Source organism: Convolutriloba macropyga, chromosome 14 (assembly GCF_964194025.1).
Source record: "Convolutriloba macropyga chromosome 14, txConMacr16.3, whole genome shotgun sequence".
NCBI lineage: Eukaryota > Metazoa > Xenacoelomorpha > Acoela > Convolutidae > Convolutriloba > Convolutriloba macropyga.
In genome coordinates, this window is record NC_134481.1 from 3,578,763 (window position 1) to 3,605,542 (window position 26,780).

Genomic DNA, 26,780 nt, shown 5'->3' on the forward strand with positions numbered 1-26,780 from the left:
TCACGTGCGGCATCTTTGAAGCAGTTTAAACTCCTATTTTTTCAGGTAAAGTTGTTTTCTAAACAAGTAACAGTGCGTTTGGAACAGAACAATTTATGATCATCTGAAGCAAATAATACACTTTAGACTCAATGTTGAAAATTTTTTTCCATTTTGCCACGTTGGAGGCGTTTCGAAAACCTTTTGTATTCTTCACATATTGATGGCATTTGGGCGTTCTGTGGTTTAAATTGGTTGCTTTAGCTGCCTTTTGATTTATTCGATTTCATTTTTGAGTTGTGTACCTAAAGATAATGAAATAAATTTAAACAATTTATGGACGCATTCTAAACTATTCTAATTTCAGGTTTTTTGCAGGTTTTTTCCAGGTTTAGAATGCTTGAGAAGAGGAACTAATAATTGTTGGCCTCAAAATGACGGTTGGGAAGAAGCGTCTAAGCATTTTCTGGATGATCTTGTTTGAGAATTTTGTAAACAATATTAAATTCTTTTTCTCGTCATTTCTTTTTCCCTCAATTTTCTTCGATTAGTGTAAACTACTTGTGTTGGTTCACACCTCAGTTGGTGGTTGTTTTATGAATGAAGAAAAACCGTTTCGCAAGGTTTTTTCCAAGAACTGTTTCGGTGTCGCAAATTGTGGAGAATTTTTGTATCAGAAGCTCTATAAGTTCAAAAAATTTCTTTCAAATGTTATATGCAGTTTAACTTTAACTGCAATTACTGATTGACTTAGAACCTTTAAAGATCGAATTTTTTGTCATTCAGTTTTTATTAACGGCATCGTCAAATGAAGGAATTTTGAAGCAGATTAAAAGCGTAAAAAATTTTGGGAGTGGTTTTATTAATGTAAAGTGGAGAAAAAAAGAGTGCTTTTTCATACCGTTCTTTTATCGATAATGAGAAATTGTTTAAAAAATGGCGTACAAGTCATATGTAAGCGAGCAGAGTTTTTTGTTCATGCTCGGCTTTTTGATTTTTATTATTTTTTGGTTCAGAGGTTTGATTAAGATATTGTTTTTATTTAAAGATTGTTATGATAGTGGCTTGAAGGTTTTTGATAATTGATATGAGCATTACTCTGATTTGGAGGTTATTGATTTATTTTGCTAATTTTTGTGCAAATTTTAGCAATTTTTCAATTATTGTTTTGTTTTACTGTCTAAATTAGGATCTGAAAAGACTATTACTACTTATGGAGTTTTTAGATAACATGTGGTTGCATTTTGTTGTTTCACAGCTTTTTTCTATGAAAGAATTATGACAAAAATTGATAAATTTTTAATTGTTTTCAATTCTTGCAATTTTTCGTTTTTTATATTGTTAGGCAAGTTTCTTGCCTAACTTTTATAAGGTCTTGTGCAATTCAAGTTGTTTTGAAGAACCTTTTTTTCATGAATGGTCTAAGTCAGTACTGGCTTTTTGACAGTTTTCGCTGTTTTGTTATCCGGAATTCTTCCGGCTATGTTTTTTGCAAACCAAAGATTTCGATTGTTTTGGGCGGCGCTGTCTTTTAAGACGTTTTTACGCGTCTTTAAGATAACTTTTGGCCTGCGAAACAGGCATGTGGGCATTAAGTTGCAATTGAGGCTCTCAGTTGGATTTAGTTGTCTATAAGGCGCTTATTGCACTGAAGTTACTGGAAACGTCCAAATTCAATGTGAAAAGGTCACTTTTTGAATTGTACGTCAGGACTTGTCCTGCTATGTTTTTTGTTTCGTCTGACGCTTTTTCGTTTTACATTTGTTCACACAGCAAAGCTGAAAAATCAATCTTTCTGAATAGCTTCCTCTCACTAACGGCTTTTGCGCGCGTGACTTCATTTCTCTCTCTCTCTCTCTCTCTAGCAAAAGTTTGTGCTCGAATAGATTTTGATCATACGTGACTTACCTCACTCAATAAAGTGACTTGCACTTTAAAACTTAAAGTAACAGTGCGTTTGGAACAGAAAAATTTATGATCATCTGAAGCAAATAATACACTTTAGACTCAATGTTGAGATTTTTTTCACCATTTTGCCACGTTGGAGGCGTTTTGAAAACCTTTTGTATTCTTCACATATTTATCGCATTTGGATTTGGGCGTTCTGTGATTTAAATTGGTTGCTTTAGCTGCCTTTTGATTTATTCCATTTCAATTTTGAGCTGTGTACCTAAAGATAATGAAATAAATTTAAACAATTTATGGACTCATTCTAAACTACTCTATTTTCAGGTTTTTTTTGCAGGTTCTTTCCAGGTTTTGAATGCTTGAGAAGAGGAACTAATAATTGTTTGCCTCAAATGATGGTTGGGAAGAAGCGTCTAAGCATTTTCTGGATGATCTTGTTTGAGAATTTTGTAAACGATATTAAATTCTTTTTCTCGTCATTTCTTTTTCCCTCAATTTTCTTCGATTAGTGTAAACTACTTGTGTTGGTTCACACCTCAGTTGGTGGTTGTTTTATGAATGAAGAAAAACCGTTTCGCAAGGTTTTTTCCAAGAACTGTTTCGGTGTCGCAAATTGTGGAGAATTTTTGTATCAGAAGCTCTATAAGTTCAAAAAATTTCTTTCAAATGTTATATGCAGTTTAACTTTAACTGCAATTACTGATTGACTTAGAACCTTACTGATTGACTTAGATCGAATTTTTTGTCATTCAGTTTTTATTAAAGCATCGTCAAATGAAGGAATTTTGAAGCAGATTAAAAGCGTAAAAAATTTTGGGAGTGGTTTTATTGCTGAAAAGTGGAGAAAAAAAGAGTGCTTTTTCATACCGTTCTTTTATCGATGATGAGAAATTGTGTAAAAAAATGGCGTACAAGTCATATGTAAGCGAGCAGAGTTTTTTGTTCATGCTCGGCTTTTTGATTTTTATTATTTTTTGGTTCAGAGGTTTATGATATTGTTTCTATTTAAGGATTGTTTTGATAGTGGCTTGAAGATTTTTGATAATTTATATGAGCATTACTCTGATTTGGAGGTTATTGATTTATTTTGCTAATTTTTGTGCAAATTTTAGCAATTTTTCAATTATTGTTTTGTTTTACTGTCTAAATTAGGATCTGAAAAGACTATTGCCACTAATGGAGTTTTTAGATAACATATGGTTGCTTTTTGTTGTTTTAAAGCATTTTTTTATGGAAGAATTATGACAAAAATTGATAAATTTTTAATTGTTTTTAATTCTTGCAGTTTTTCGTTTTTTATAATGTTAGGAAATTTTCTTGCCTAACTATTATAAGGTCTTGTGCAATTCAAGTTGTTTTGAAGAACCTTTTTTTCATGAATGGTCTAAGTCAGTTCTGGCTTTTTGACAGTTTTTTTTCGCTTTTTTTGTTATCCGGAATTCTTCCGGCTATGTTTTTTGCAAACCAAAGATTTAGATTGTTTTTGGCGGCGCTGTCTTTTAAGATGTTTTTACGCGTTTTTAAGATAACTTTTGGCCTGCGAAACAGGTATCTGGGCATTAAGTTGCAATGGAGGCTCTCAGTTGGATTTAGTTGTCTATAAGGCGCTTATTGCACTGAAGTTACTTGAAACGTCCAAATTCAACGTGAAAAGGTCACTTTTTGAATTGTATGTCAGTGGTTTTGCGGCGTTAAGTCTTGTCACCCTAATTTCAAAGTAGAGTGAGAAAACGGTGTCGAACAAAAATTTGTTTCTCGCTAGTGATTTTTTGTTCACCTGCGGCAATTTCACTTTGATTTTTTTTTTTCGATTTTTTGGATCGGATTTTTTTAAATGGTTGCCCAATCCATTCATAGTTCATTCTAGGCCTAGTTTTCCCGCTGGTGGAACCAAATTTCCCTTTCTCGCTAGTGTTTTTTTGTTCACATGCGGTATGCTAACTTTGATTTTTTTTTTTCATTTTTTGATCTGATATTTTAAAAATGTTTTTCCCAATTCACTCATAGGACGCTCTAAGACTAGTCTTTCGTTTAGTCAATGAAAGTTTTTCGAATTGTACGTCAGGACTTGTCCTGCTATGTTTTTTGTTTCGTCTGACGCTCTTTTTCGTTTTACATTTGTTCACACAGCAAAGCTGAAAAATCAATCTTTCTGAATAGCTTGCTCTCACTAACGGCTTTTGCGCGCGTGACGTCATTTCTCTCTCTCTCTCTCTATATATATATATATATAGCAAAAGTTTTTGCTCGATTAGATTTTGATCATACGTGACTTACCTCACTCAACAAAGTGACTTTTGCGCTTTAAAACTTAAGTTAATTTGAATTAAATTAAGGTCAAAGGAACTCATATGTGTAATAAAGGTCTTCAATGAAAGGGCTTCTGCGCAATGAATTTTAACAAGCTTTATTAATTTATCGCTGAATGTTTTTTACATAGCTTTTAAAGTGGCGTCGATACCTTTTTAAACTTATATCTGTATCTGTTTCTATCTCTATTATATGGCACGCAAGTCTATTCTTTCGCAGCTATTCCGACAACCTGCCGGCTATGTTATAATGGGCTGCAACTTGCAATGTTATACAGTTAAATTTTTGTTTTATAGCCGCCGTCAGCCTCTCAAAGGCTGTTGTTTTGGCGCCCTCCTTTTTACGACTCCAAGATGAGTTTTGGTGGAGCTTCTGTTTTTGGTCGGTAATTTTGTTGGAGTGTATTTGAAACACCAGATGAAGGAAGTGAAAACTAAGTGTTTAGATCAAGGTGTTCATGTCATATTTTTTAAGAGCAAGAAAAGTATGTGTAAAAAAGTTTTTTCTTGGTGAACAGTTTTTTGGTCACGTGCGGCATCTTTGAAGCAGTTTAAACTCCTATTTTTTTCAGGTAAAGCTGTTTTCTAAACAAGTAACAGTGCGTTTGGAACAGAACATTTTTTGATCATCTGAAGCAAATAATACACTTAAGACTCAATGTTGAGATTTTTTACCATTTTGCCTCGTCGGAGGCGTTTTGAAAACCTTTTGTATTCTTCACATATTGATAGCATTTGGGCGTTCTGTGGTTTAAATTGGTTGCTTTAGCTGCCTTTTGATTTATTCGATTTCAATTTTCAGTTGTGTACCTAAAGATAATGAAATAAATTTAAACACTTTATGGACGCATTCTGAACTATTCTAATTTCAGGTTTTTTGCAGGTTCTTTCCAGGTTTTGAATGCTTGAGAAGAGGAACTAATAATTGTTTGCCTCATAATGACGGTTGGGAAGAAGCGTCTAAGCATTTTCTGGATGATCTTGTTTGAGAATTTTGTAAAGAATATTAAATTCTTTTTCTCGTCATTTCTTTTTCACTCAATTTTCTTCGATTAGTGTAAACTACTTGTGTTGCTTCACCCCTCAGTTGGTGGTTGTTTTATGAATGAAGAAAAACCGTATCGCAAGGATTTTTTCAAGAACTGTTTCGGTGTCGCAACTTATGGAGAATTTTTTTTATCAGAAGCTCTATAAGTTCAAAGAATTTCTTGCAGAGGTTATATGCAGTTCAACTTTAACTGCAATTACTGATTGACTTAGAACCTTCAAAGGTCGAATTTTTTGTCATTCAGTTTTTATTAACGGCATCGTCAAATGAAGAAATTTTGAAGCAGATTAAAAGCGTAAAAAATTTTGGGGGTGGTTTTATTGCTGAACAAAAGAGTGGAGAGAAAAGAGTGCTTTTTCAGACCGTTCTTTTATCGATGGTGAGAAATTGTGTAAAAAAATGGCGTACAAGTCATATGTAAGCGGGCAGAGTTTTTTGTTCATGCTCGGCTTTTTGATTTTTATTAATTTTTGGTTCAGAGGTTTGATTAAGATATTGTTTCTATTTAAGGATTGTTTTATAGTGGCTTGAAGGTTTTTGATAATTGATATGAGCATTACTCTGATTTGGAGGTTATTGATTTATTTTGCTAATTTTTGTGCAAATTTTAGCAATTTTTCAATTATTGTTTTGTTTTACTGTCTAAATTAGGATCTGAAGAGTTTTTAGATAACATGTGGTTGCTTTTTGTTGTTCTAAAGCATTTTTCTATGGAAGAATTATGACAAAAACTGATAAATTTTGAATCGTTTTTAATTCTTGCAGTTCGTTTTTTATAATGTTAGGCAAGTTTCTTGCTTAACTTTTATAAGGTCTTGTGCAATTCAAGTTGTTTTGAAGAACCTTTTTTTCATGAATGGTCTAAGTCAGTACTGGCTTTTTGACAGTTTTTTTCGCTTTTTTGTTATACGGAATTCTTCCGGCTATGTTTTTTGCAAACCAAAGATTTAGATTGTTTTGGGCGGCGCTGTCTTTTAAGACGTTTCTACGCGTTTTTAAGATAACTTTTGGCCTGCGAAAGAGGTATCGGGGCATTAAGTTGCAATGGAGGCTCTCAGTTGAATTTAGTTGTCTATAAGGCGCTTATTGCACTGAAGTTACTTGAAACGTCCAAATTCAATGTGAAAAGGTCACTTTGAATTTTTTGACCACGACCACAAAATTGTGCCGTTTTGCTTTTTTTTCTAGTTTTGTGATTAGTCCTTTTTCGGTTTTCCTATCTTTAGGGGCCAAGGAAGCTTTTTCCAAACTTCCTTTTGTGTTATTGGATGGATTTTGGTTGCATAAATTTGGTTTTATTGACATTGGCTCGAAAATTTTAGATTTTTGAAATTTTGACTAATTTTTACATTTTTTAATGTGTTTGTATATTTTATGTGCAGACAGGTTTATGCGGGCCTCTTAGTTAGTGATTTTCATATTTTACCGAGGATTAACTGATTTTGATGACAAGTATGAATATCTTAGACAAATTTGCGATGATTTTAACAATTTTCAAGTTTTTGGAATTTTGTCGTTTTCTATTTTCCTCATCTTGTTTGGCGCTGCCCTACCGTGCAAATAATGGAATTACATCTGTGGTTTTGAAGACATTGAAATCAGGAAGCTGAAGAGAATCTTCAGCATTTTTGATAATTTCTTTTGCCTGCTTCTGCCTATATAGGCATGCCTATCTAACCAGCAAGTTATGCTTTCGATTCCCAGTTTTTTTCCTTGCACCGCTTCGGTTTTGATTGAAAAGCTTGGTATTCAAAACGATTATCCTAAAAGTACGCGTTTTGCGTTTTGAATGCCGTTATTGTTTTTCTATAATTTTGTGAAATGTTCTCTTTTTGATTCGTCCTGGTCAGTTTTTAGTTATTCATTGAGTCACGAATTGCTGACTTACCTCACTCACTGTTTCAACTGAATGGATTTAAACTATTCGTTGAATTACGCAGTATGGTAGATGCGGTCAAGGTTAAAAGATCGATATCAAAAGAAACGGGTTAAACCGATAAAGCCGGGAAATTGAGTTATAATGCAGTGGGGTTATCAAAGTTTTTGAGAGGTGTTTAGCTGTCATTAGTATGAAGCTTAAAAGATTTCAATTCAGAAGCTGAATTAAGTAATCTTTAGTCGCTAACTGAAACGGCACACAAAATTAGAATACTTTTGGACTTTAGCGAAAGTGAGTAAAATTGTCGTGTGAAGAAATTTTTTGAGCGAGAGAAATTTTTTTATCATGCGCTACGTTCAGTGAGCGACTTTTTTCACTGGGCCAGTACTTTCTAGGCTAGTTTCACTCTCATTCTGCTAATAGTGTTTTTATACAGCAGTTGCTCAGCGAAGCAATTCAAAATGAACAGAGTCAGTATCAAAAAACGAAATCAGAAACAGAAACGGGATAAACCCATAAAGCCTAATTTTAGATGTCCGTTAACTCGAACTTTGTTCTTAGTTACCATCTCTAATGCTTATTGGTATTGATTCTAGCCCCTGTGTCGTCCCACTAGGAAACAGGAGTATGTTCAGCTCCAAAATGACATCAAAATAGTTCGCACTTTAAAGTTGTTTGTGTAAAAAAATCATTTTTTCCATTTGTTTTTTTCTCTTCTCTCAATTCCGCTCTTGGTTTTGGGAATCAATTGGCCGCTATTCACCGGCAATGTGACGGGTATGTCTATTAGTGGGATTGAAAGCAATCATGGGTATGATGAAGGTTTTAGTTCCAATAGCTCATTATAAAATTTCATTAGAAGCAAGTACTATTAAAGGTGAAAAGGTCAGTGTCAGAAAATTTGACCTGTTCTGGTATCACTTTTTTTATCATTGTTAACTCTTCTGTAACCTATCCCGAAACTCCCCTTTCTCCGGGTTCTCTCATCTGATCAACGTGCCCAATCAGCAAACTCTAATCTTCCAAGTGCCCAAAAATCCCACTCATTCCGCAACCCCTCGCATAGCACTTTCTCCCCTTTAACGTCCTTGCAACTTACCCTCACCCCCGCCAATACCCTCCATTAACCCTGCCCCTTTTTCCCCGTCCAAAACCGACCCGCAAGATTGCCTTTTTGGATTGATAGCCCAATTTTTTTAAGATACGCAGAATTCTATTTTTTTGCAGATTGACAAACATTTTGTCGGCTAATGGGAACTCAGAGACAAATCTTGTAATCGAATAGTTAAATTAGAAATAATGGTTGACAACTCTGGCAATTAGCACAAAAATCAGCCCCTATTTATTACCCCAAATAACCGCTCTTTTACATTCATGGTGATCACCTTTAATTTATAACTTCCTTGACTTCTTATGACATCCGATCTTAACTAGCTATTTACTTTGATAATTTACTTCTCCAAAAGATCAAGGGTCAACATATCACACATAACAATATAAAAAGTTGGGGACAAATATAGTATAAATAGCACGTGTTAGCTTCTTGTTCAATTCACTCATTTCATAAACAACCAAGATGTAAATCAGCACGTGGATTGAGGTACGTATATCTTTTCATAATTTAAACAATTAACATTATACTTTCAAAACTATCATGTTAAGTGTTTGTTCTAAGAAGGACATCACGAAAAAGTGATACTTTGGTCCTTCCCAATGCTTTTGTGAGTGTGTCTGCCGGCATGCGATCGGTAGGTAAGTAGTTTAGACTTTCGACTAAATTCCGAACAAAGTGCACTTTTAGTGCAAAGTGCTTTGTCTTTCCGTGATTCATCGAATTTTTACTAAGAGCAATACACGCTTGATTATCTACAAAGATGTTTACTGGCTGCTGGATTTATAAATCTAATTCTCGTAAGAGGTTTACTAAATGTACTGCTTCGTTACTTGCCTCGACTACGGTGTTAAGCTCAGCTTCGGCTGTTGAAGTAGACACACACTTTTGTAAATTGCTAGCCCAACTGATTGCACCTGAACTATTGTTAAGTTTAAAACAAAAACCACTAGCACTTTTTCTATTGTCTATGTTGCCTGCCCAATCTGAGTCTGAAAAGCCTGTTAACTCCAAATTTTCACTTTTTCTGAAAACCATTTTCTCTGATTTTGTCCCATTAAGGTAACGTAAACACCCTTTTGCAGCGTTCCAATGTCGCCTTCCGGGATTTTGAACAAAAGAACTTACTAAACTAGCTGCGTGCGCAATATCTGGTCTGCTTGTTAATGCCAGATAGTTCAAGCGTCACACTATACACCTATAGTCACATGATTGCATTTCTCTATACTCAATGCTGCCTAGATCTGGTGAATCTAATTTCGACAGTTTCAGGCTAACATCCAATGGTGTTTCCAGTGTCTTCGATTCGCCCATGTTAAACTTCTCTAGCAATTTTTCTACATAAGCTTCTTGACTTAGCTTTATTTCGTTTTCTGTTGGCTCAATTTTTATATTTAAGAACCAACTAAGATCTCAATAACTGCTAATTTGAAATTGGTCACTAACTTTAATTTTACAGTTCTCACAAAAGTCTTCCTGCAATCCTAATATCACCATATCATCTACCCAAAGACACACTTCCCTCTATGCCATTTTAACCTTTCTTTATAAAAAGGCACTCATCTTGAATAGCCGGTGTGAAACCTAATTGGCTGAGAAAATTTTTGATTCTTAAGTACCAATTTCTACCGGACTGTTTTAATCCCTATAAGCTTTTCTTCAACTTACAAATCAAAGGATTTCCTTGCTGGTCAAATTTTTCGAACCCTTCGGGCTGTTGCATGAAGATTTCTTCGATGTCAGCGTTTAAGTATGCTGTTTTGATATCCATTTGTTTCAACTCGGTGTTTTTATATACTTCGTAACTTATCTGTACTCGAATTGTTGAAAGGCGTGTTGTTGGTATGTTTCGTTGTAATCACGATCTGGAACTTGGCTGAATCTTTTTGCTACGAATCTTGCCTTATACCCAGTTATCTCCCCGCTAGGACCAAACTTAAGAGCAAAATGCCAGGAGCTACCAATGGGTTTATTTCCTTTGTTCTCTACCAGTTTCCAAACTTTATTTTCCACTAATGAGTTGTATTCCAATTTCATTGCTTCGTACCAGTTCTTATCACTAATTGCTTCATCAATGGACTTAGGTAGTAATGCGTTGTTCACAATTTCACCAAGAAAGTCTACCGGATTTAAATCTCTATCACCATCTGACTGATGCTTGCTGACTATCTCTTCCTTTATTTCTTTGACTTCAATAAACATTACGTTTTCGTTGAAAGTTACATTCCGAGATTTTCTAACCTTAAAGACCCTTTTATCATTTGGAATACCTACCAGATAAGTCTTACTATTGTCTGAAGACCCCAAAAATTTTCCTTTTTGAGAAGTTCTATCAATCTTACCTCGAAAACTTTTTTCAAAATGAACAAAAACTGAACAACCAAACACTTTGATAGATTCTAAGTTAGGTTTCTTCTTGTACATTGCCTCAAAAGGTGTCTTCTGAATACCTGAATGGAAACAAAAGCTTTTGATCTCACTTGCCATGTTAAGTGCATATGGCCAATACTCTTTTTCTAAACCTGACTGCTCTAAAAAGACATCTACCCATTGGGGTGATTGTCCCCCAATTCCTCTCAACCTTTCCGTTTTCTTGTGATGTGTACGGTGCCGAGAACTCAAGTCTAACACCTTTTTGTCTACATAAATGTTTTATGTCATTTGAGACATATTCCCCTGCACCGTCGTGAACTAAGGTTCTTGGTTGTCCTATGTCTGCAAAGAACTGTTCAACTTTATCAATGGCCTCGTCCCTTGACCTCAAAAAATAATGTTTCTGATATCTACTAAAACTATCCACGAACCCTATTGCATATCTGTGGCCATCGGCCGCTTCCGGTTGTATTGGTCCTAAAATGTGAGTATGGACAATTTCTAAGGCTTCGCTGGCTCTTGTTCCTGAGTCTTTTGGTACTGGAAGTTTCTTTGATTAGCTGGCATATTTCTCAGTGTGTTAAGTTGTGCTCGCTTAGTTTTAGTCCTACTGCGTGATCCTTTAGTTTATAAATGTCCTCAACATTATTACGGCCCAAGCGCTTCTGCCACAAACTAAGGGGATCTCCGTTTGCTAAATTGCACTGCTCTGAGGTTACTTCGTAATCGATGTTCTTCCAGATAAACAGACTATCTCTTTCCTCAAAGGGACGATTGTCCGTATTTCTAAAGTCCTACCAAAGAAGACCTCATTGCCTGTTGCTGATACTGATACCAGGTTTTTGTTTTGACACTGATACCAGGTTTCGTTTATTGTTGGGAACCTGTAACGCATTACTTAATCTTATTTTTCGCTCTGAACCATTGGAATCCAAAACTCTGATTTCAACTGTTCCTTTCCCACTAATTAAACTTTTACTGCTGTTTGCATTAGTGATGGTACCAGAATACTCTTTGTCTATATCTATGAAAAAACTTTCATCTTTAATCATATGACTGGTCGCACCTGAGTCCAAAATTAGCTCATTTGTAAGGATGTCTTCTGACGTTTGAAAGAAGGAAACTATCTCTTCTTCTAAATTCTGCTCCTCAACTAAATTTTGCGAACCTCTCTGATTGCTTCTCCTGCTTTGACTTACAAACTTTTTCTCAGGTTTCTGTTGCTTTCTACAAAATTTAGCTATATGTCCGTCCTCACCACACTTAAAACATTTCATTGGGGAAGCTTTGGATTGTTCATGAATCGTTTTCCTAAGCCTACATTCTTTTGCGATATGTCCCATTTTCTGGCAGTTGAAACGTTTCCGTTCCTTATTAAAGAAAACGCTCTCTGTTCTCGTTTTTACATTTTCATTGTCAAAGTTTATCAGGTCTCGTTTAATTTCCGCTAGAGTTTTCTCGTCTTTGCTGTACTTCACGAGTGTTGTGAAATTTTCATATTCCTTCGGAAGCCCTTTTAGAATTATTGAAATATACATTTTTTCACTAATCCCTTCATTCACTACTGTTAAGTTTTATTGCATATCATCTGCTCTGGTGAGATAATCTTCTATACTCACTTGAAATCTTTTTCAGGCTCGTTAATTGTGCTATCAGTTCATGTAGAGTTTGAATTAGATCTCCTCTAATTCTTTCCGCCCCTTTTCTGTAGCTTGCCTGCGTTGCTCCTCCGAAGAATTATTTCTAACAGTTTGCATATAATCTAGATAGGTGGCTTCTCCACTAAGAACTTTACCAAGTTTGAAAGAGTGCATACGGGCCTCAAACTGTTCAGCAAAATACAAGAAATCATCCTCACACCCGCTGAATACCAATCTTTCTGATTTTGAGCTCATTTTTAGGCCTTCCTTACTTTCATTTAATTTTCGTTCGTCTTAAACTAACTCGTTAACTTTAATTTTTCCCTACTGAACCAAAGACTTATGCTGCCCCCCAACAACTCTGTCCTTTGTTTTACTAAGCTTGTACTGCTCTAGGTAAATATTCCTTCGTAAAAAGGGTAGGGCTGTGAAAAAAATCTTGTTCGGACTTAGATCAAAACTCCAGCGTTTGTGAATCTGTTGCCTGTTGGTGGCTTTGTTATAAGACGACGAAGCGGTGAGTCATGTTTGTGTATCAAAAAAATGCTTTATAGCACCAGGTTAGCACTTGTTGTATTATGGTAGCACTTGTTAGAGAAACAAAAAAAACACTAAGCAAAAAAAGTTTGGTCGATTAAATTAATCTAGAAGTTGGTGTTCTGTTCGAGTTCTGTAGTCTCCTTGACAAAATCGAAAGCAGGACATTGACATTGAGCCAGGGTTTTTCTGCCGCGATTAAGCACGATGAGGATACCAACACCCTCCGAGGATAATGTACTCGAACCCTAATCCTAGTCCTATTTAAATGTGTTAACACCAACTTTTGTGTCTTTCGACCCAAACTTGTATCTTACAGAAGCACAGCACACACAATTGAAAATGAAACAGTTGTTTAAGCTGAGCTGTTCTCAGCTATACTAAGCAATCCTGGTTTCCCCGACAGCTCTAATATACAATTGAGCCTCCGCGCTCCTCACTGATCCCCCACAACAGCTCCACTCACTCTTACTTCACAAGCAGAATCCACTGCTTAGCTACACACACTTAGCACTCCACGATTGAAGTCCCCCAACCAGGTACACAAGCTCTCGATTCCACAGATGAAGTCCCCCAACCAGCTACACAAGCTGCTTACTTCACAAATGAAGTCGCCAAACCAGTTACACAAGCCTCCAACTCCACAACTGAAGTCCCCAACCAGCTACACAAGCTTCTCACTCTTGCTCCTTCTGGTCTCACTTGGCCACTTCTTGACTACAAGGCTTGTCTCTCCTTGTCTTCTCTGTCTTCCTCCCCCAGTGATTTCAGCGACCCTCTTTTATAGCAAAGAGGCACAGCAACAATGTTTTAATTTACGAGGGGGTTTGATTACTTAACTTAGAAAAGCCCTTGGCCCATAACCTGTCGGCTAATGGGAAAGCAGAGACAAATCTTGTAATCGAAAAGTTAAATTAGAAATAATGGTTGACAACTGTGGCAATTAGCACAAAAATCAGCCCCTATTTATTACCCCAAATGACCGCACTTTTACATTCATGGTGATCACCTTTAATTTATAACTTCCTTGACTTCTTATGACATCCGATCTTAATTAGCTATTTACTTTGATAATTTACGTCTCCAAAAGATCAAGGTTCAACATATCACACATAACAATATAAAAAGTTGGGGACAAATATAGTATAAATAGCACGTGTTAGCTTCTTGTTCAATTCACTCATTTCATAAACAACCAAGATGTGAATCAGCACGTGGATTGAGGTACAGGATCTTTTCCGTTTGTGCCCCCACCCCCCCAGTGTTACGTAGTAAATGAACGAATTATTAGCCAATCAGAATTGAGTATTTAGATTCAAATTTAAATGCGTATAAAACGTTCTAATATACATTGAAAGTTCCGAAAAAGTTCATTTAACCTAATTTTAAGTAAATATAACCACTATATGTATCGATCAAGCTGGTTTTTGGCTTAATATTTTTAGGTTTTCTAGACAATTGTTATATGAATACGAACTGATTTGACGTCAATGACATCAGACGAAAAAACCTGTTAAATGAACAACAAAAAATCTTGCCGTCCAAGTTCCACTTGTGACTTTGTACGTTTTACAGCTAATACGTTACTTGATATGATTATAGCGTTTGAATGAATTGAATCTTCCGAACTTCTGTTATTTTCCGACAGAGTTAATATTGGTGCCGCTCCTTTCTGAGCCACCTTTGACAGATTCAGCCTAATTTCTGGCTTCGAAGCCTTTACTGAACAAAAAACCAGAACAGGCCTTTGGTGCAGAGTCAATTACAATTTAAACTGAAGAACGGTGTCAACAGCAGAAATGGGCCTTTTCCAGAAATGACACTGGAAAGATCCAACGGGGGAGATGGGAAAACTGGCCGACATATTCCGGTAGAAGGTCGAACAAGACTATTAGGGGCCCTCCCAGATCACATCCGAGGACAGAATTGGCAGATGTGCTTCACAATTTGGTCAGATTATCGTCAAACGAGCCAAGTAGCCTTGATTGAAGCAGTGAATGAATCTTTGCAGACGAAGTGTGGTCCTATATAGGCTCCCATTTCAACAGAAACTGTAAGACATAACAGAACCTTTCTTTACTGATATTGCTGTAAATTGATAAATTTCAGACGGCAAGAAACTCCAACCCCTTATTTTCCTAACTTTTCAATCAAACATATTGGGTTATCAAAAAATTAACGGTATCAGATCACAAAAATGAAGAATTCCGATATTTGGATAACCTGTCACCATCAAACCACACATATCATTATTTTTAAGACAAAAAACCATAGATTTTGAAAATTTTTGGTAGATTTAAAAAAATTCGAGAAAATTGAGATAGTCGGTTCGTATATCAAAAAATATCTGCTGATATAGAGAAAATTGAGAGAAAATAAGGCTAAATTGTTCAATTTTGAAAATTTTTGGTCAATTTTGAGTCAATTCTAAAAACTTTAGAAAATTATTACCGAATATTAATAAACCGTATTTCTGTGATTAAAACCGTCCAGTTTACTAGATTACCGTTTCGTAAACAAGAATTTGCAAAAAATTGACCAAAAAATTAAAAAAAAAATTGGACAAAGACATAAATTTTTGACAATGTTGTCAAAAATCATTTTCTCCAACAAGAAGCCCGTTCTGAACGCCAAGTCAATATCATTACTGGGCAAGTTTAATTCCAAGTCTAGATATCAGTACTGATTCAGAGCTATGATCATAACACATTTAGGACTTGTCAGACTTGGCCCAGACTTGACAAGTCTTAATAAATGTTCGAATTTAGGGTTCAGTGCGGGATTTTCGTTAATTGAGTGAAACTCATTACACAGAAAAAGTTGTGAAAATTTTCACAGCCTCCGGCCTACAGAAAAAATTATCGAATTCCTATAATTTTTTTGTCATTCGTGTACGTATCGTTTCGCCCGCGTCCTTTTCGTCCTTTAACTTTTCATTTCTTCGTGTTCCGTTTTTTTTCTCATTAACGTCGCTCTCCCAAGTTTTCGCTTTTCGTTTTCTTCCGCTACTTTTCCGGATTTTGATGTAGTATGTTGTCATATGTGATGAAGTATGTTGTTGTTTTTCTTGTAGTATGTTGAGTATGCTAGTGTGCTGGTTTGTTGTTTATGTCTTATAGCTTTCTAGGGTGTGACTTAAGTTTATTCTCGAGTTACGGCTGGGTTCTCCTTTGACTTTTCAACTTAACTAATTCACTAGCCTTCCTGTTGTAGTATTTTGATTTTGCTGCTCTATGTTTGTGTGTACCTGTATGATTGCTAGTTGGTTTGGTCTTGTTACCTTCTAGGGCGTGACTTAAGTTTATTCTCGAGTTACGGCTGAATTGTTTCTTGACTTTTCCAACTATCCTAGTCTACAAATACACTATTGTAGTTTTTTCAATTTTGCTGTAGTTTGTTTAATACCGTTAGTATGCTGATTGTTTGTTTTGGTTTGAGTTTTGCTAGAATGTGACTTAAGTTTATTCTGGAGTTACTGCTAGTAAATTTTTTGACCTTTACATCCTTTTAGTGTACTACTGCATTGCCGTAAATTAGTTTGTCGTTAAATTTGTCGTTATAAGCCCATTATGAACTATGTTAGATTGTCTTGCAGTAGCTTCTCTCCTTCTTCCTAGAGTGTGACTTAAGTTTGTTCTGGAGTTACGGCTAGGTTGTTTGCTTGAGTTTTTGCTGTGGTCTGCTAACATAGTTCTTTCAAACCTCATTTCCCGCCCGTTCTTTCCCACCGTCCCGTTTCGTTGCGTTGCGCGTTTTTCATCCGTTTTCCCGCACGTCCCGTTTCCGTTCCGTCGCGCACTGCTCGCGCGACTTCCCGTCCGTCACGTTTTCGTTTCGTCGCTCGTTCCTCGCTCGACTTCACGTGTGTCCTTTGTGTCCCTCCGCGTTGAGCGCATAGCGTTCAGCGCTCCACTTCGTTTTTTTGGGCACTGTGTGCTTGACGACCTTTTCTGCTCTTAGGGCGGTTTGTCTTACAGACTGTCTACAGCGTGCTGTGTTTGGTGTCTTTTGCGTTGGGTTTGTTTTGCGTGGGTTTGATTTGTTTGGAGTGTGCATTTAATAGATAACCGTTTGCAGTGGTAGGTTTGCTGGTCTTTGAAAATAATAACATCGTGATGTCTAATAGTCTTGATCAAAAAGTCAAGAAGTTGTACGCTGCCAGGTCAAAGCGTGAGGCTGAATTGCATGCTATACATGAAGATATCCTTCATTGTATAAATAATCAAAGTAGGCGAGTGAAAGTTGAACGCCTAGTAACAAAGTGCAACGGAGCATTTATGACTGTTGTAGACAAAAATGAGGACCTGATTGCATTTGCTGGAAAAACAGAGGATCCAAGTGCACTTGTTCCTTCATTAGAGTCTTACCTGGAAGCAATGATAAAGTGAGTGAGCTCCAGGAACCAAGGGCTCCCATTCTTTCTAGACTTCCCTCAATTATGACCTCGTCAAAAACATCTAGTCTGCGTAAACATGATTACGTAATTGCCAAAATGAAGCGCGAAGAAATTGAAAAACAGAATGAGGCAGCCATTCGCCTTGCTAAACAGAAAAAGCAAATGGAATTAGATGAACTGGAGGAAAGCAACAGGAAACGGTTGGCAGAGGCAACTCTGCAAGAATTTGAATTGCTGGACGCCGTTTCTAAAGGTAGCCTATCTGAAACAACTGCAAGTGCTAGGAGCTCAATGAGAAGTGAAAAGGCTGTCCAAGACTGGATCAACACCTCACTTGCTGTAAGTTTTCACAAGGAGGAGAAAACTAGTGAATCACAGGTTATGATTGACCCTCCAGAATGTCCTAGCCACAACAACGGCAAAACAGTGGAAGATCAGAACACTGAAATTTCAAGGCATTCTATTCCAAAAAATTGTCGAGGCAATTACATTTTAAGCAATGAGGCCTTGCAGCAACTCGACCCCTATTACATTCCACCTGAAAATTTTTTGGCTGCTGCTAACACAGGCGTTGTACCAGGCGCACCTAAGGGCGCAAATGAATCAAACAGGCCAGCAAGGCACGGCGCTCCCAAGCATAACTAACCAAGGAAACGCGGATAGTCAGCCGCCTTCTGTACACGCCCCAGGGGCTTCTTCACCACCCATTCAACAGCCCATTCCACAGACGTTCGCACCACCAGAAAATCAAAATAATGCATCCGAGTTTTTTCCACACGCACAATCCAGGGGACCTGAAACATCAAGTCTGCCGAAGAATAATTTGGCCCAGCAAATATGCTCCCGACAACAAATTAATTGTGTCCCCCGAGCACCAAACGCCACTCTTCCTCCTTTCCCGACAACAAATCATCCAGTTCCCGTAGTAAACGTTCCCTTGCACCCAAGCGCCCCACCAAGTCCAAACACTCAACAGCACAACACCGAACCCGCTCATCCTAATGACCTTCCCATTCCGAACCCAGTCTTCGCAGCTAACCTCACTGCTCCCATCTCACACGCCCCTTTGACTAATCAGCCTCTCGTCAACAATATTTTTCAGAATAATAATAACCGAGTACACAAAGTCTTACGTTCCGTTGCTCCTCCTTTCCCAAATATGCCTAATATCCCTCTTGGCCAAAATTTTGTCCCAAATATGAGTCATTGGCGATTTCCACAGCACAGACCATCAATAGTCAACCAAAACGTTAATACCGTAAATAATGTTGCTCCAAATTTACAGGCACACATCGCATCATCAGTTACGAATTTTCCACAACAAATATTTTCGAATTCGCCCATTTTGATTGATATGCAATCACCATCCGGCACACAAAAGGAAAACCCGATCGCGACTACAAGTAATGTTGTACCTGGTCTAGCCAGTCCGGTTTTTCAGCCAACATACTCCTATGCTGGGCCGACTCCGTTGAGTTGGAGGGGTCCGCAGGTGTCTGCACCTGCCCCTCTGATACCAGACAATGCGTCATTGATTAGGGAATTGGCTGATGCAATAACCAACAAGAAAAATGACCCCTTGCCAGAATGGAAACTTGCTCAGTATAATGGCGATCCATTACAATGGCACGAGTGGTATGGTCAATTCAAAAGCGCGATTGAATCGCAATCGCTAACTGATGACGTTAAATTGACATACCTCAAAACCCTCGTCACCGGTAAAGCAAAGATTGCAATCAACGAGTTTGCTTACTGTGGTTTAATGTACAAGGATGCACTAAGGACTTTAGAACGTAAATTTGGCCAGCCACAGGCAGTCGTAAGTGCACACTTGGATAAACTAAGCAATTTTCCGCCTCTCAAAATGCACAAAAGTGATAACATCATTAACTATTCTGCAGCCATATCCAGCCTCGTTGGGGTTTTCAAGTCACTATCATATGATGCGACTTGAAGAGCGCTTCCCTACTTAACCAAGCGGTACAGAAGTTACCACCAAACATGAAAGAGTCATGGTCACGCTTTACGGTTAAGAAGCACTGGGTTAAGCCTACCCTCCTTGACTTTAACGATTGGCTTAGAGAAAAGGCTGAGGCCCATGATCTTAATGAAACAAAGCGCAACCAAGGCAAGGCCTGAAGATAACAGCACTTCAGTAACAAAGACCAAAACAGCCTCAAAAGTGTTTGCATCAAACTCACAACAAAGGGACACAAAGAAGCAAATTCCATCTTCTTCCACAAACACTTACTCTCGGTGCATTGTATGCAAAGGTAACCACCGGCTATGGGAGTGTCGAGTTTTCAAGGAAAAGACTCCAACCCAGAGAGCTAAGTTGGTGGCGGATAACAAACTTTGCTTTTCGTGCTTACGAGACAAACACACATTCCGCCAGTGCCCTCAACCAAGAAAGTGCCTAGCAGAGGGGTGCAATAGTTCGCATAACTCACTATTGCATGGAGCAGATAGGGTTTTCCCAACAAAACAGTCAACAAATCCCATTACTATCCAGTCTTCTGGCAACACAGGTCAAAGTAAAGAAACTGCTAGTCAACAGCCGTCTAATAAGACCACCACAATGTCATCTGTTACCGATGTTAAGGGGCTGCTTCAGGTGACGGAATTGCAGTTGGTCAATTCGTCCGGTTTAGATACCAAGGCTTTAGTTTTGTGTGATACCGCCTGCAGTAACTCTTGGGTGGCCGGTAGTCTCGCAGATAGACTCGGTTTGCACGGTAAAGCACTAAAGCTAACTGTCAAGGGTATTAATACCGAAGAGGTAGTTGACACTAGGATTGTTGAAGTTACTGTGAAACCAAGAGAACATCAGGAGTTCGAACCATTTACCATCAACCCTTTCGTTAAAGAGAGTCTGAACGTCGGCTCAGATATAATTAATGTACAGGCCCTGCAAGAAACTTACCCACACTTAGCAGTCCTTGATCCCGTGACATATTCCTATAAAGACATTGAGATGATACTCGGACAAGATGTCTACCATGCCATTCGCCCGTTAGAATACTTCTCTGCCGATGAGAAGCGTTCGCCCGTTGCCGTACGCTTACCCATAGGTTGGGTCTTAAGCGGTCCGTTACCATCAAGTTCTTGTTCAACCTCAACGTGCTTTAAAGTGAATATCGAACATGACAATGAGTTAGCAAGTCAAGTAAAGTCATGGTACGACATTGAATCATTCGGGGCAAACAAGCAGGTCGACTCCAGATCTGCAGCAGACGCAAGGGCTCACGAGATCCTTGAGAGTACCACCATACACAATGGCCTGAGATACGATGTCGGAATGCTGTGGGCAGCAGATAACACCAAGCTCCCAAATAATTACTTCTCCCTTGTGCAACTAAAATCTCTCGAAAAACGATTGGCCAAGGATGAAGACTTTAGAGAGAAGTATACTAGCACCATTAAGGAAGACCTAAATAAGGGGTATGTAATTGAGGTTCCGGACGCTCACAAGGTTGAGAAGCGGTCTGATAGTGGTACCTACCCCACCATCCGGTTTTAAATCCGAACAAACCGGGTAAGGTGCGTAGGGTGCTCAATGGAGCAGCAAAATTTCATGGCGCCTCACTGAATAAATCGTTGCTCACTGGCCCTGATCTGCTCCAAAACCTTATTTATGTACTTCTTCGCTTCCGATAAAATCGATATGCCGTCTCTGCCGACATCGAGGGAATGTTTCTACAGGTTGGTGTATTACCATCAGATCAACCATCTCTTCGCTTTCTGTGGCGGGAGGACCCCACAACTAACGCTGTAGTGTATCAATATACGCGCCATATATTCGGGGCTAAAGACTCGCCCACATGCGCCAACTATGCATTACAACGCACTGCGAGAGACAATGCCAAGTTTTACCCCGAAGCTGCAAAAGCCGTCCTTGAAAACTTCTACATGGACGATTACCTTGACTCAGTGGAGTCTCCCGAGAAAGCCATCAATAGATCGAAGGAATTGGTACATCTTCTCCATCTCGGTGGGTTCAAGCTTACAAAGTTCGTAAGCAATGTACCAAATCTGGCTGACCGAATTGATGGTTCCCCTCAATCTACTGAGCCCAAGGTTATTGTTTCATGTCAGGAGGATTCATCGCATGTGCTAGGGTTAAAGTGGGATCACACTAATGACACTTTAGTTGTGAGTCGGGGTACAAGCTGCGCTATCACCAAGTCCCTCACGCAACGCTTGGTCCTAAGTCTTGTCTCGAAAGTCTTTGACCCCATTGGTCTCGTCGCACCGTTTACCGTCGGTGCGCGACTGCTCTTAAAAGACATCTGGCGTGTCACAGGACAACAATGGGATGACGAGCTTTCACAGGACATGGTTCAAAGATTTTTGGTTTGGAGTGCGAAATTACCAAAGCTTGAAAACATCAAAATTTCCCGAAGTTACTTTAGTGGACCCTTTGATAATATAGAGTTGCATATGTTCGGTGACAGTTCGCAGGATATTTTCAGTGCTGTCGAATTCTTGCGAGCCCGTGTAAAAACACCTACGGGCGAAGAAAAAACAGAGCTTGCGTTTGTTTTAGGGAAAGCGCGCGTGGCGCCAATGAAAGTAATAACTGTCCCAAAACTCGAATTACAAGCAGCTCTACTTGCCGCTCGACTGAAAAGGGAAATTACACAAGCACTTACAGTACCTGTCAACCAAGTATTCATGTGGACAGACAGCACGACCGTTCTCCAATGGATTAACTCTAATGAAAAGCAACCAATCTTTGTTGCAAACCGCGTTTGTGAAATTTTGGAGTATACCAGCGTCGACCAATGGAACCACGTCGCAACTAAGGATAATCCAGCTGACGCTGGCACGCGTGGAATGTCCGCTGAGGTTTTGCAACTAAGCAGTTGGGTCAATGGTTCACATTTCTTAACGAACTCAAATTTCCCTTTCGTGCCGAACAAAGACGTCATTAACAACATCAAACTTGGCGTTAACCAAGCAGTCATTATAGAAGACACTGATTCTCTCGCTACATCTGTTAAAAAACAGACAACTCCCGTTCCGTCGATATTCCCATTTGATAAGTTTGGTTCTTATCAAAAGTACTTGCGCATTGCCGCATACGTTCTCCGGCTTTTGCCGAAACATGCCGGCTACCGTAACCCCGATGGTAGCATTACCGACCCTACTGAGCTTGACGAAGCCGAGCGTCATCTACAGTACTTGGTTCAAGGAGAGTCTTTTGAAACCGAAAGAAAAGATCTTCTTGACAATAAACTCGTTAAACGGAGTAGCCGAATTGCTCCACATTCACCGTTTATTAGTCCAAATGGGCTAATCCGTTCCTCAGGCCGTATCAAGCGGTTAATTGAAGTTGGGTTTAATGTAAAGTACCCAATCATCCTAGATGCACGTCATCCGTTTGTAAAATTGTTCCTTGAACACACGCACGTAAAGCATTATCATCAAGGCGTTGAATATCTAAGATCAATTGTGCAGGAACACTACACAGTACTGAAACTAAGATCATCCTTGCGTTCCATCAAAGCACACTGCCTGAGATGCCGCGAATTCCAAGCTGTAACTATGCAACCAATCATGTCTGACTTACCTAAGGAGACACTCGCCTACCAGTCACCTCCCTTCACTAACACTGGCGTTGACTACTTTGGCCATTCTATGTTACTGTCCGCCGTACTACTGAGAAAAGTTGGGGCTTCCTCTTCACCTGTCTCACTACTCGCGCTGTCCATGTCGAGATAGTTACATCCATGGACACCAGTTCTTGTGTTATGGGAGTTGAGCGGTTTGTGTCACTTAGGGGTACATCTGCCATGATTTGGTCGGACAATGGCACTAACTTTATTGGAGCGGAGAAAGAACTCCGAGAAAGTATTGAAAAGTGGAACGTTGTCAACATTGCAGCTGAGCTCGCTCACAAAGGTATAAAGTGGAGGTTCAATCCACCCAGCGCACCACATCAAGGGGGTATCTGGGAGAGGTTGGTACGCAGCTTCAAGCGCGTGTTGTATGCTGTGCTTGGCACGCGTCGCCTCACGGATGAGGTACTGCATACTACCTTTTGTCTCGTGGAGAATGCTCTCAATTCGCGTCCTTTAACACCCGTAAGCGCCGATCCGTGCGATTTGAACGCTTTAACGCCCAACCACTTTCTTTTAGGAGAACACTCTGCCGGTATTCCGTCTGTTGTCGGCAACAATGAGTTCGACCATCGTAAACGTTACGCCCGTGCGCAGTCGTACGCTAATGCGATCTGGTCCCGTTGGATCAAAGAGTACGTACCGACGCTGAACCGACGTTCTAAGTGGCAGACGCCTGCCGAGCAACACCCTAAGACCGATGACTTGGTTTGGATAGTTGAGGAAACCAACCCTAGGGGTTACTACCCAACCGCTCGGATTGTGGAACTCCGTTACGGCTCCGATAGCGTCGCGCGCTCTGCCGTTTTACGTACGTCGACCGGTTCACTCGTCCGCCCGCTCGTAAAACTTGTACCAGTTTTCCCAACATCTTCTTCCGGGCCGGAGGATGTTACGTAGTAAATGAACGAATTATTAGCCAATCAGAATTGAGTATTTAGATTCGAATTTAAATGCGTATAAAACGTTCTAATATACATAGAAAGTTCCGAAAAAGTTCATTTAACCTAATTTTAAGTAAATATAACCACTATATGTATCGATCAAGCTGGTTTTTGGCTTAATATTTTTAGGTTTTCTAGACAATTGTTATAGAATACGAACTGATTTGAAGTCAATGACATCAGACGAAAAAACAAAAAATCTTGCCGTCCAAGTTCCACTTGTGACTTTGTACGTTTTACAGCTAATACGTTACTTGATATGATTATAGCGTTTGAATGAATTGAATCTTCCGAACTTCTGTTATTTTCCGACAGAGTTAATACCCAGCTTAGTGGGTGCATATTATTTGCAACCCCCAGACGCACGTGCAATATTTTTACATAAAGATTTACTATGTAATGACACGTGCTCTGTCACTGGGGGGAGCATAACGTACTGGGGGGGGGGCACAAACGGAAAAGATCCGAGGTACGTATGTCTTTTCATAATTTAAACAATTAACATTATACTTTCAATACATTTTACCGTTGAGGTTTTCAGAGCATAGCTTGCTCTTAGTTTTTTTAAAGTTTCAAAGAAGTATCTATTCTGTTTCAGTCAGTCAGTCGTTTTATGACCCATTTAATATTTTGATGACTTCATGTTTTATCCCCAATCGTCAATTTGGTCACGCAGTTTTTGATTACGCGTGTGTCGGAGCTTAATTTTGCCTTAATGCTTCAGTATGAACATACTAATTAGATAAGATTAACGGCTGAGTCGAGCTGAACATCATAACTTATAAAACGGTGTACCGCCTTTTCACCCTAATTAGTTTTGTCCCTCTTTCATTTAACTCCCCCCCCCCCCCCCCCTATCATTTCAGCTTGAATTCTTTAAATAATTAGTGCAATTAACATTCAAATTAGGTATACGCAGGGTCTGGAGAAAGGGTTCTGAGGTAAAAAATTTGCTGGGTTAAAGGATGTTGAAAAGATATGATATTAAGATATTGGGCTGAAATGAATCGGAGTGAAAATAAAGGAAGCTTTAAAAATAGCCAACAGTTTGTTCACCCGGGCTTATGAAGATCTGAGTTTTTGTTCACTTAGTTTTTTTAAGGTATGGAGCTGCTGAACCTGCATGGAGCAATCAATGGACTAGATTCCCTCAGTTCGAGTCAAGACTCTGTGGACTTTGGGTCTGGGGATTCGGCAACCTCTTTCACAGGAGGAGTGGGGGGCTCTTTGTTTATGGCCAAGAAAGGCCCAACCCACTCAGCACGAAACTCAAATTCCTTACTATTGTCACAGCAACACTTGGCAGCCTCTTCAGCAACCACAGCAGCATCCAACTCTCGCATTTCTCCTCCGAATTCCTCTGAATTTAACTTGTTTGCAAACACACTCCCGATTATGAACTCTGCCGCTGGTGGTGGTGGTGGAAGCAGTCAATTCTCAAATCGAAGTACGATTCCCAATGCTAGTACCAACACCCTGGGAATGGTGCCATCTCAGCAGTCTGTTGGCTCGGGTGGTCTGGGCTTCGGACCATCTAGTAACCATCAAAGTCTTAGCCAAATTTCAGCAGCGTTGCAACAACAGACAAAGCAGTTCCAGCAGCACAGTACTCTGACGTCAACCAGCTACCAGAACATGATCCAGCCCAAGTACAGAATCAACGCAGGAGCCCCCAACGCCTCCACCACTGTAGCCCATAACTATCTGGGCAAATTCGCAGCCCATTCAACCGGGGTATCGGCCAGTGGGGTGAAACCGGAGCCTCCCGCAAGAACGTCATCATCGCTTTCGCACCATCACCACCACCAAGGAATAGTGGGGAGTAATTTGGGAGGAACTTCAGCGGCAGCCGCCAACCACGCGTCCACTGCCGCAACTAGCCAGTGATACGCCAGTTTCGTGCATGGTCATATTTGGAAAAGATGTATCGCGTGAGGTGTGCTGTGAACGTGGAAGTCGGCAATCGATACCGAGTTTATTTCGCCCGGGTTGACAAAAAGCTACGATCACAGAATTTTTTTTACTTTACAACATTTTCTACCTCGTGAATCAAATAAGTCAGAATTTTGTCATAAATTTCATAAACACGGAAATCAGTTTTTACAATTTTGAAAAAGCTTTTCATAATTAAGAATTTTTCAAAAAAATTGCAAACTGTATAATTTCTGGTCAACTTTCTGACTAAAATTTGTTCGTAGACGGACTAAGATAAAGTTATAATTTTACGAAATTTTCTTTTTGGATTTCGAAGTCAATCCGGGAGACTGACAGGTCTATAATGAAAAAAATATGGGTTCGATACTTTTCAAGTTGTGCGAAAATGTTTGCTGCCCAAAACGATCACAAATAGACTCTAAGACTCTATTTAATTAACATTAGATTAAACTTGAGTTCTCAGAGGCCACTTATGTTGTTTGTTAGCAAAAGTTTTTCTATTTTATGTCATTAGCTCAATCTATACTGAGTCCATTCACAATTTTTTCGTCAATTACGGTTCTGAAAAACTTTCATTCTCAATTTTGTTTTGGTAGAATGGAGACAGAAAGATTGATAGCGACATATAAAATGTTCTTATTTGTATTTGAAAATGTCCCACAAATTTTTATGCTGCCCTCTTTCTCTCTTTGTGTTCTTTTTTTGTAAATTCTTTTTATGTCCAAATAGATTTTAATTTTTCGTAGAATTGTTCTGCATTTAGTTTTTTAACAACCCCCCGTCCCCTGTTCTTGCTACCAGCCTACCTTGTTCACCCTACCCCCCCCCCCCCGGTCCAACCTACCTCCTTGCTGTCTCCACCAATCTCTCCGTTTGTTTTTATCTCAACTTCGTTGCGTTCGTGATTTTGTCGAAAATGAACAATCTGTTTATTTTATATCTCAGATGATTTTGTTCTGTTCTTCCTACTGTAGAAACTACATTATATAACATTACCAAATATATTGTGTTTAAATTTGAGAATCATAATTAAAAATTAGATTAATAGCTTTTTATATATTGCCAATGTTAAATTTTTAGTGCGCATAATTTATTTCGTT

At 38.9% G+C, this 26,780-nt stretch overlaps 1 protein-coding gene across 2 annotated transcripts in view; it reads left to right on the plus strand.

The window, feature by feature from the left end:
• LOC142353541 (uncharacterized) overlaps window positions 1–25,831 on the plus strand; it is a 51,074-nt gene extending 25,243 nt beyond the window's left edge. Inside the window, exon 9 of one of the 2 annotated variants that reach the window (XM_075405803.1) lies at window positions 24,848–25,831. In XM_075405803.1, the coding sequence (XP_075261918.1) occupies window positions 24,848–25,632 (785 nt within the window). In that variant the 3' untranslated portion in view covers window positions 25,633–25,831. The remainder of the gene's footprint in view (window positions 1–24,847) is intronic. The other variant, XM_075405802.1, reaches the window with a different exon arrangement.
• Window positions 25,832–26,780: the final 949 nt, after the last annotated feature.